At 49.3% G+C, this 11361-nt stretch overlaps 1 protein-coding gene across 1 annotated transcript in view; it reads right to left on the bottom strand.

The window, feature by feature from the left end:
* Positions 1-3829: 3829 nt before the first annotated feature.
* The window catches only part of KMT2A (lysine methyltransferase 2A), a 131227-nt gene continuing 123695 nt past the window's right edge, over positions 3830-11361 (bottom strand). Inside the window, exons 34-36 of the mRNA XM_066606047.1 lie at positions 11355-11361; positions 10373-10502; positions 3830-9223 (exon numbers count right to left, since the gene is read on the bottom strand). The exon at positions 11355-11361 is cut by the window's right edge and continues 77 nt beyond it. Coding sequence (XP_066462144.1) covers positions 8948-9223; positions 10373-10502; positions 11355-11361 — 413 coding nt within the window. The 3' untranslated portion in view covers positions 3830-8947. The remainder of the gene's footprint in view (positions 9224-10372; positions 10503-11354) is intronic.

Below are 11361 nucleotides of genomic sequence, written 5' to 3'. Positions count from 1 at the left end.
GCATGATTAATTAGACAATAGAGACTCTATAGACAATGGTGACACTGTGTGCAGATACTAACATGGTCTCCAGCAGGTCTATAAGACTCAGATATACAATCCTTATAATGTACACAGTGAACGTTCATGGCTGTCTGAATACAAGACGGAGGGCTACAAATAGCCAATTATATTTGCACCACAGATCCTCACCAGCCCCTCCCAGTAATCTGTCAATCTGATCCGCGATGTGTCAAACTCGAGCGCCAGGAAGACAACACACCATTCGATGATCCCGGTCTTTATAGCAGATTGCCCTATCTATCTATCTATCTATCTATCCCCCTAATAATTGAGTCCCCCACCACTAAGACCTGTCTAGCCTGCCCTGCGCTCCCCGTCCCCGTCTCACTGGAGCAGTCATCTCCCTGGCGTTCAGAGGGCATGTCGTGCTGCAACAGTGCTGGCTCTGTAATGGCATACCCCTCATCTGCCAACTTTGCAAACTTGTTGGGTTGTGCCAGTTCAGGACAAGCCTCCGTGGTTCTCTTCCCTCTACGCCTCCTTCTATCTGTCACCCAGCTAGCTGCCTGCTCCCCCTGCACTTCCATACTACCATCCACCCCCGCCTCTACCCCAGCGAGGGCTCAGTGAGCACCAAACTTCTTTCCATGATGTCAATGGCTCTCAGTGTTGCCAGTTGCCCATTTAGATCCAGAATTTGGGCTTCTAAATGTGCGATGAGTACGCATCTTGCTCAACAGTCTGCACCCTCGATTGGCTGATCAAGGACCGCATACATTGCGCAAGTAGGGCTGGTTTAAAAGAATTGGGAATCGGGGGGGGGGGGTCTTGAAGAGAGGGGCTTTTCAGATGGATACAATATCTGCAACAGACAATATGTTCAGGGATGTACGGTTCAACCCCTATAGAGTCCTGCACTCTTCTAGGAAAGTCCTTTTGGAGTCGAAGTGTCCAGAGTAGGGGGTATTTTCTGCTACTGTAGCTCCTGTTATTTACCCTTATAGGGATCTGGAGGATTGCGGTGAGGTTGGAGAGCATAGATGTGAGGACAGGCTGTTGGAACTATAGGGCTTAGAAGTAGTTTCAGGCTCCCTCCAGAAAGAAAATATAAACTTTATCTTGTATGGAGAATGTCGGTTTTAATGGGAAAACCCACCTGTATGTAGTATGCTTTAACGAAGAGTTCTAAGTAGTGTATAACGACTCTTCTTTCGCCTAAGACCAAAGGGTACTGGTCAGGACATAATTGGGAATTGAAGTCAGGATGTCGGGAATGTAGGTGCGACTTGAGCTCCCGGCTCCTCATTATTATTTAGTCTTCGGGGAGATCTAGGAGGTTGTAATAAAGTTGGAGAGCCCAACTGCTGCAGCGGTTGCTGGAACTGTAAGTCCTGAACGCATCGTCGGGCTTCATCTGGTGCGAGTTTTGGCTCGAAAAGCAAATGGAAAACCTCACCTATATTGGATGCGCTTCTGTTGCAGGATCTTGAAGTAGGGTTTAAGGGCTTCTCTTTTGTGAGGATTGAAGGGGCCAGATCGGGAAACAGTTGGTAGTTGTGTCCTTGGAAAGTGAGCTTTGGGTTGGAACAGGCTGCTTGTAGACGTTGCTCCTTGGTGTGGTGGGAGTGCATTTTTAATATTAGATCTCTCGTTGGACCCCCGGGCCTTGCAAGCTTGCAAATGCTCTGTGGACTCTAACATCCCCATAGAGCGACTGGAGATGGACAGATCATAATTCTTGACACAGGGCCGTTATGGTAGATTGGAGACAGATTCGGGGAGACTATGTATTCGCAGGTTGTTCTTGCAGGCTCTGTTTTCTGCATCCTCCCATTTGTTTTGAAGGATTAAGATTTCCTCATGTAACTGCTCCACTTCTTATTCGTTAGACTCGTTGTTGCATTATCCATTCGGTCTTCTAGCGCTGCTGTTCGGTAGCGGAGGTCTTGGCTTTCTTTAGTGAGCTCAGACGCAAGAGTGAGTCACAGAGGGAGGTTGTAGTAGTTTCCAGCTCAATAGGACATGTTAGTGGAGTCCTGGGATGGTAGGAGGTCTCTAATTGATGAACGGGATGACTCGTCCGAGGTGACAATGCCAAAGATAATTTTGATGATCTATTGCTCGCTGAATGAGATGGGTTGCTTTTCCCCGACTTCGGTTGGACTCATGCTGCTGATGGGGTGTTCGATGAGGCAGTAAAGTAGTAGGGGTTAAAGCAGAAGTGGGGGTCTCCTCTAGTTGATGTCCTCTTTAAGGCACTTCATATGGAAGTAGTTAGATTGGTGCCATGTGGTCACCCATTGAACTAAATGTTGCTTGCTGCGTTTCTGTGGGGGACAGGAATTAAGGCACCAGAACGTGTGGTAGAATTGAGGGAGTTTCATGGAGAGTAATTTGTTAAGTTATAGGGGGTCCAGGGGAGACTATATCCGTGTAATAACCTGCGTTACAGATGTAACCACTAGATGGCGGCAGAGTCTCTGTTTGCCTGGTTAGTGTGGAATTGAGATAATTGAATAATTACAGAGGATTGTAAAGAATAGATTCCTCATTAACTTTCTGTAAGTTGTCAGTAGGTCACGGTAGTACTGAGGACTACAGAATTTAAATGCTCTTTAGAAGTAAATCAGGGCTTGTAATCCTGAACCTATGCCCTGCAGATGCTCTAATTTAGCAGATAGACGATGGCCATAATGTTCACAAAATGGCGGCTATCGGTCAAGTGGCCTGCGCGGAAATGGGTGGACCTGTTCACTGTTGGTAAAGGGGAGGACGTTCTAGTGTCCAGAAGCAGGGGTTGACAGGCGTCCATTCAGGCATAGGAGGTGGCAGGGAGGCTGGCACCGCTGCTGGATGCTGTGGGGCAGGTTGTGGTTGGCTGTACTACACAGGCCGTCCTAGACAGGCAGAGCAGGAAGGTGCCATCCGGGGCCTCTCCGGGCTTCACAAAACTGTCGGGAGCTGACAGAAGGCCCTGCGCTGCTCTCAGCAGTTAGAGTGGGTCTCTCACCTTCGTCTTACTGTGGCAAGATGCGGACGCTGCCGTGATGGGTCTCCTCACCAAACCTCCTGCTCAGCTCTGGCTGGTGTCGGGGTCCCTGGCAGGCAACGCAGACTAACCGCCGGCAGATGGAGGTACTACTCGTTCCCTTCCTCCGTCAGGATGTCCGGAAACCGAAAGAGAGTGGGCCGCCTGGATGGGTGGCAGGTAAGCCCGTGGTCTCAGATGACAGATAGGCAGCAGCTCTCTGCAGTCTCTTGTGTGCCGACCCATCTCTCCACTCGCACCTCTTCTCCTCCGTGCATGGGACGACTGGTGGGTACAAGATACTAGCTTCTGAGACCACAATAATGGTTTTTGTGAGTTTCCCGTGTGTCTTCTCCGTTCAGGTGCGAGGCCCTACCCCCCCCATGTTTATGCCTTTTCTTCTCCTTCGCTGGAGCAGGGTGGTGGCTCAGTGGTTAGCACTGTTGTCTTGTAGCGCTGGAGTTCTGGGTTCAAATCTGATCAAGAACAACATCTGTATGGAATTTAACAAAGTCCTTGCAGATATTGTTCTTAATGAGACTTGAATCCGGGGCTCCAGCGCTGCAAGACGAGAGGCTAACGAATGAGACACAACCCCCCATATTAGGGACTTTATGGAGGCCAAATGAGTGAGCCTGATTTTTACTGCCATTCACTTTAATGGGAATCGAACGCAGTCCTGTTCATTTCTGGAGAATCAGGCAGATCACTCCAGACTTAACTCCAACGGGGTCATCAGTAACCGGGACCCCGACTAAACTAAAACCAATGAGTGCAAAAGGAAAAGGCGAACACCAGTTTGTACATCAAGAAAACGGACATTTTATTAAGTAACCTAATCACTTAAATTAAAAAAGTGCATAGAAAAAAAAAGCCAACATGTTTAAAACTCCTCTCTGTAGTTTACAATTATATACACTTTACATTCAGACCTGACAGTTGTACATTTTTTCCTTCAGTTTTGCCCAAACGGACTTTTTTTAATCCTTTTATATATTTTTTAAATAACACTGATAAAACTACAACGTTTCCTTTTTGTTTCAATTTTCTTTTTTTTCATTAAAAATAAAACAAAAAAATGAAATAAAAACCAAAAAGATTCTGGAAGAGCAGCAAGAAACAGGATGAGCGGGATGAGAGGGTTACACAGGATGGCGGTTGGAGTACAAGTCAGCGGATAATTACCTTATATTGAATGTTACGCCTGCTAGACAGGCCGGTTGTAAAGCCACAGATATCAAGTCACAAGAACACCAGTTTGTTACGTAAGTGTAGAAGGGCTGCCGCCCCGCAAGCTCTAGGAACCTAAGTCGCTAGCAGAAAAATAAAACCTTATTGTACAAGTCATAATACAAAATCTCCGCGGTTCGCAGGATGCGCCGCCGCCTGACATCCCCTTCAGTCGCTGCGGAAAGTCCGGGAGATTGGAGAATTCAGTGCGGTTTATAAACGGAAACCGGTTCTGTACTGGTGAACACAAACACTGCGGACGAAGTCACGGCGCACAATTGTGGCGGCTGCCATGATGGCCGCCTCAACGCTACACTGAGAAGAGTCATAGTTACTGGAAGCTTCCGATTTGGAGGAGTATCGTGATGCGCCACTTCCTGTCTCTGCGCCAATTTACAGCCGTGCCTTAATGTTCCTATATAACCGGCATCTCATCGACCTTAAACATGGGCTGAAACTACCAGCTTAAAGGGGTTGTGAACTACTGATAGGCGGGGGTCCGTGGCCCCATGCCGAAGAGTTCAGCACCAGCATGGCACCACCAGGCTTCCCACAGACTACTGATAGTTGTGCCAGTGCGGGCCGGGGATCATTCACTGTAAACAGGAGTCCCTCAGTCACTGAGCGGTCGCTGTTTACAGGGGCCGGCAGTCGCTTGGTTTCAGATCTGTTAAAAAAACAAGCGGCTCTGGCAGGTGAGCGAGTTGTCGCTAAGCGTCCTGCCGGCGGTCGTGTACACGGGACATTTATTGCTTGAAGTCACATTTTTCAGCAAGAATTCGGGTGATAATAGTCCTGTGTAAAGCACCCTTTGTCTGCAATGCCAAGCCGGGCCACCACAGTAAAGTTCGCATTGAAGAGAATAGGATCTACCCCTGTAATACCAAGCCTGGCCACTACAGTAAGAACGGAGCTGTTAGCCGATTTCTGCGGGAAGCACAGTGCACCGACCCAGCAAACAGCTGACTGACATGGGTGCAGGCAACAGATTTCCGCCTATCAACTACTGATAACTTATCATGAGGGTAGATCATCAATAGTTTACAACCCCTTTAAATATTGACATCGGCCTTAAGGGTGGTAAGAATCCTAGGGAGCAAGAGAACATCTCTGCAGGGAGCCGGAGGCCTTGCACACGAGCAGACGGCTGGATGCTCAATGACATCAATGATTGTCTTTTCCAGCAGGATTTGCAGATAGTGTTTGGGCGCCGACCGCAGATCACATGACGCGGTTGCCCTCCGCCAGGCTTTGGCGCCACGTTCTGAACACTTGGTGCTGGAATGGATTAATGGATGATAGTTTTTAACGTGAATCTTAAGCTTTTAACTTAGTCATTTAAGGTCCAACGTTCTCACTGGTGGAAGGTGACCGAGGATTACAATACAACCAGGAGGAAGGGGAGAAACCGTGGGGGCGCTGCAGTCCCTTCATCCTCAGGATTGTGGTGGGGGGTCTTAAGGGAACCTGTCTCATATGTTACGGTACTCACAGGGCAGGTTCCCAGGAGCCGGGGAAGGTATCTTTTATACTTGTCCACGTCCCGATACCCGTGCCGTCACCCCCGAAAGTCACCATGCACCTCAAATTGTTTTTGTGGGGTTCATGACCTGCATCTCCGGCTCAGAGCCGTGATGACCACAACGTTTATCCATCGTAATCAGAGCCCAGAACTAGGCTTGTGTTTACGGCGCTCACGGCGTGAAATAACGCGATACTTAGGGGGAAAGTCATCGCCGCCTCAGACACTTCCGGGTTTTACAATTGCTTTTATCATTTTGTGGGAAACACGGGAAAAGGGTTTATGATTTTTTAAAAATTCTTTTTATCTACATTTTTTTGAATTTCACTTAACTTTTCCTTTTTTTTGAGTCCCCCAAGGGGACTAGAACTTGCAGTTGTTTGATCACTTCTATAATATATTGTAATACTTCAGTATTGCAGTGTATTGTAATATAACATTCCTCTATTAAACCCTGAGACAGGCAGGGCTTAATAGGATTAAATACACTGCAGCACTGGAAGTTTTCACTAGGGCCATCATGAAGGCTAATGGTGAGTCTGAGGGGAAGACACCCCTCAGCCTGACCGCAATATGTAAACAGGCAGGTATGAGCTGGCACAGGTATACAGCAGCCTTGGTCCCCTAGCGAGCTTCATACTGAACCTCCTACGTGATTTTACTTTTTCCCTCCGCTTCCTGCAGCAGTGTTGTCATCGCTGTTACAGGAGCGACAGGTATCAGGTGTGGCGAGGAGGACCTCATTCGCGGCTCTGGAGCTTTGTGCCCGGCGACACGGATAAGAAATTAATCAGCGCAAAACTTTTACCTAAAATGACAAATGATAAAAGGTTAAGATTCACTTCCTGGTAATTAGCGGCAGCCGAAGAGTCCGATACCGCGGCCCGCGGGGGGCTGAACTCTTAGCGGGAGGGAAAAGGCGTTCCGCTGCTCTGAGAATCTTCTACATTTTATAGGACCTTCCATGTAAGGATTCTTCCACCGCGTCTGAGCAAACGACAAATATGTCAGCATTGTGGGAGCGCGGCTCATCAGCTGCAAAACACGTAACGCACGGCGCCATGTTTAAGGTGGACGAGGCGCAAAATGAACTTCCTAAAAATGGAAACAAGAACGATCTCTCCATTAAAGCGAAACGCTTGTAGACCTTCCAGTGGCTCCCATGAGCTGTATTATCATACTGGCCAGAGGGTTGCCCCACATACAGGATGGGGATCACTTGCCGATTGGTGGGGGTCCAACCAATCCAGAGAACGGGGGTCTTGTGCATCCAGCAATGTCTGTTGCCGCTGCATTCATTTCAGTGGGACCATCGGAGATAAAGTTCAAGTGCGCATGCAGCTCTGCTCAATCCTGGATGCTCCGAGCCCCCATCATTGGGATCAGTGAGGGGTCCGGCAGTCGGACCAATCAGCAAGTTCTCCTCCATCCTGCGGATCATTGCTGCAGTGGGACAAGCCCTTTAATATGGGAGCATGTGGTAGACGGAGGCCTTCTACCTGAGCTCTCGCACGCTTCCTGGAATATAGCACATGTAAGCCGGTCGGCCACGTAAGGGAAGAGTGGCGGCTCAGCCAACCAGCAAGTAGTCCGTCTACATGTGGTACATAAGCTCTACCTGAGAAAGGTGTGGATGTGAACCCTCGGCTCCGTCTTCACACATGATGGAATTTCACCTCGGCAAGTCCAGCTGACGTTCCGACAGGATAATAAATAATTCTTACGGCTTCTGCCGCCTCGCGGATAAAATGAGCCTCCTCTATGAAAAGGGAATTACCGCGATTCTAACGAGGCCAATCGCCAAGATGGGCGTCATCAGAAGCGCCACCTCTTCAGCGGCCTTTGAGGAAACCAACTATTTCACAGATCTGAGAAAAAATATTTTCAAAAATAAATCTGACTACACCAAATCCACCCCTCCCCCCTCTAAGTGCTCCTCAGCCATTATTAAGTGCTTCCAATAGAAAAATAGAGAGTATTTACATTTTGTAAAAAACTTTTTTTTTCCTTTTTTTAAATACTACGAAAAATAAAAGAGAAGATGTAAACGGAAGGCGGGAGGTGAAGGGTTACATGTGGGGAGGAGGGCGGCGCCGTCTGCCTCGCTGTGGTGGTGAGGAGCTCTGAAGTCCGGCGTAGTGTCAAAAGCTCCCAATCGTAAACATTGCCGCCCGCGCCGCTCGCTCGTTACATTGTATTGCGTGATACAATTACCTTTAAATAGAAAATAAATATATTTCCTGCCATCCCAACCGTTCACCTCGTTACTACCGCCACTCATGATCAGCTTCCATTAAAAATAAGGGTCATTAGGAAGTGCGGCCGAATGTCGCCGCCGCCCCCGCAATGTCATACCCTATCAGGTTGGTCAATACTAAAAAAACAACAACTTCCAGCAGCTTCCGTGCCTGGGCCGTCACATGATCCACGATCCCGGAGCGGAGAGTTCTAGAAGTCAGTGCTATCTAATGCCCCAAAGATATTGCAGCTCCTGAGTGTCCGTCCACAATCTGTGACCCCCCGGCAGCCCACAGGATGAACCTCTACGCTTTCCTCCTTTAGTCAGTGCTGCGCTAGCCCCTTCCTGTTGCGACTGGAAGGAGAGTCCCTCCGTGAAGGACGACGAGAGGCTTCAGGATTCTGACTCTCCAAGGAGAGTCAAAACGAGTGTCGGTTATCGGTCCTCTGAGACTACAAACACCAATCTGATCTTAGAGACCAGAACGTCGTTCAGAGGGGCCACAGACCTCGTATGGGGGTCTTCTGTACCCCATTACGGTGGATAAGAAGCATTATCTGCCCCTTCTGAGCACATGGGGAGGACACAGAATAAAAGCCCCCACCTTGCCAACAGTGCCGCCATGCAGAGTTGGATACAGATACAAAAATAAATTAAAAATATAGAACTACTACTCGCTGCCGCATACAACACGCTCATGCCGACTGGATGCCGTAATGGTGGGTGATGGTCCTCGTACGTTGCTGCATGTTCCCTATGGACATGTTATTGGGTGGTGCCATGCATTCGTGGGCACAGAGCTGCCACTTACAGAAGGGGTTTGTAAGCTGTGAAGCACTTGGTAGCGGCTGGATGCTTCCTGCCCTTCGGGACGGCCGACTCCCGACCTCCCCTCTCTGGACCTTGGAGGCTTGTCAAACCTTCATCAGTTCAGAAACTTGCGGCATTTCTTGGTCCCGCAGTTGCACACTAACTTGTTGCTAGCATCCTCGATGGGGAACTTGTAGTCGTAGGTGAGCTCCTCCCCGCGGTAAATCTTACGCATTGCGAATATGACAATGTGTTTCTGTCCATCAATTGGGATGACCCGGGAGTAACAGTTGGGCTCGCAGGAGTGGTTGATGAAGCGAGCGGCATTGCCGTGCATCGTGGCGTCCACAACTTCGGAATCGTCTATACGAAACATGTAGCAGCCGATACCCTGCGGGACATAAAAACACGGATGAAGGGCGGGCCGATGAGAGCGCCAAACACAAGCAGATTCAACAGGGTAATGGTCCTTAACTGCGCCGGTGACGATACCGACGGCAAAGCCTCCGCATGGCTCTACTCTTCAGCCCGTTCAGACGATGACATTCTCTAGAGTGTCAGACCTGCTTAAGGGCTCGTTCACACGCGTGTATTATGCGTGTAATTCTCAGTACTGAATCCCTATTTGATTTGGAATAATATTCAGACCTCGTGGTGCAGCAGTATGCAGTCCTAAGCTCTCGCTCACGACCTGAAGGTTGCGGGTTTAATCCCCACATGGTTCAGGTAATGGGCTCAAGGGTGACCCAGCCTCCCATACTTCTCAGGTCGGTAAAATGAGCCCCCAGCTTGGGGGGTAAAAGATGACTGGGGAGGCAATGGCAAACTACCCCACAAGAATAGTCTGCCGAGACAGTCACCTGAGGAGTCATGACTCGGGGCTCGCCTTTACCAGGTCACACCTGCATCTTTCACACTTCTATTTATGTGCATTTCCTATTTAGGATTACAGACCAAACTGGGCCATTAAGGTCAAAGATCCCGCGTAAATACAGGAATATTCTCTGCATGACAAAACCCAGGGTCTTCCTCTGGGCCGCCGTAAATAAGTAGTCGTTGTGTGTATGCGAGGTAAACAGTCAACTGTCCGCTCAAAATGGTCCGCTGATCAAGACTCAACAATCACCATTTAAGGCCCATTTACACGCAACGATTATCGCTCAATATTTGCTCAAAAGCCACCATTAGAGCAGTAATTGTTGCGTGTAAATGCTCCCATCTTTTACCCTTCGGCAGAACGATGATTTTTAGGAGAGTATAAAATCCATCCTTCAGCGGGAGAAGATAACAGACCGCATGCTGTGTTTGCTGTCCATGGTGCTATATTCTCCATATTTCTGCATGACAACAATGGTGCCTATGGCATTTTTTTTTTTTTTTTGCGCATGTGAAATTCGCACTGCATAGGCACACACAAAGAAAAAAAAGCAACACGCAGGGAACATGCAACAGTTTCAGTCCGTGAATACACGACATTCCCCCCCGGAAGTAAATAGTCGTGTGCGCCCTTGGTGTAAATAATCCGGGCGCTCGTACGCACCTTCCCATCATAATACTTCTCTCTCTTGTCAGTCAGTGTAGAGCGGACGACGTTTCCGGAATATTCGATCACCATCTCTCCAGCATCGATGTTCCTCTTGCAGAACAGCCCCCGGCCGTGAATGGGAGACCTAAGTAGAAGATGTAAACCGGGAGATTCAAGGGTTAACAAAACGTAATCTAGATGATAACATAGCAAACGCTGGCGAGAGAGCTGGCGCACAGCTGCACGAGCATCGCCACATCCTGTAGTCTACACACACTGAGCGCCCCCTTTATTACAGCCCCCCGCCCTCTACGATTGGTCCTTCCCTCTGCCCTGTGTGAAGCCAGTCTTACAGATGAAGGACCCGGACGCAGCCCGCATAGCAGGCGATCTCCGGCAGACTGTCAGCAACCAGCCTGAGTTTGATAGCATCTTGTCTCCGAAGTGAAAACACCCGGATGAGACCGCTCTCACACTAGCGTGTGCCGGCAGCGCAGCACATGCGTGTCTCCCGTGTGGGGAGCATGCACTAGAATGCAGTACCCTGCGTACTGCAGTGTGTCAGTAAGGCTTGGCGCAAAATCCACACCAAGACGGAGCAGGTCTATTTGTTGCGCGCCTCGTGCTGTGAGAGGCGCCACTGCCGGGAATGGAAAGTTACTGCATATTCAGCGCGGCCGAAGCGTTTACGTGCAGACGCTTCCCCCTGAGCTTGTCATGAAGTGAATCTCCCCGTGTCCCGCGGTTCTCGCTCATCTGCGCGGTCATTAACAGGTGCGGCTTGGTCCGCACAGAAACCATTTCTCAGAATATTCACGGAGTCTCTGGGAACGAACGAGCGCCAGATAGAATTACGCTGCCGGCGGTTTACTCTGCGGACAGCGATCAGGTCTACATCCTGCGATCACAAGCGGCTCCCGGACGGACGGCGGTGAAGTTGGCCATTAGCTTCTGTCCTAGGTATGTAACTGGGTCCCGCAGAGGGCGGCGGACGCACCTGTACA

Source organism: Eleutherodactylus coqui, chromosome 6, assembly GCF_035609145.1.
Source record: "Eleutherodactylus coqui strain aEleCoq1 chromosome 6, aEleCoq1.hap1, whole genome shotgun sequence".
In the NCBI taxonomy this organism is placed as follows: Eukaryota; Metazoa; Chordata; class Amphibia; order Anura; family Eleutherodactylidae; genus Eleutherodactylus; species Eleutherodactylus coqui.
The sequence above is the reverse complement of the archived record's forward strand: the minus strand, read 5'-3'. Positions and strand labels throughout refer to the sequence as shown.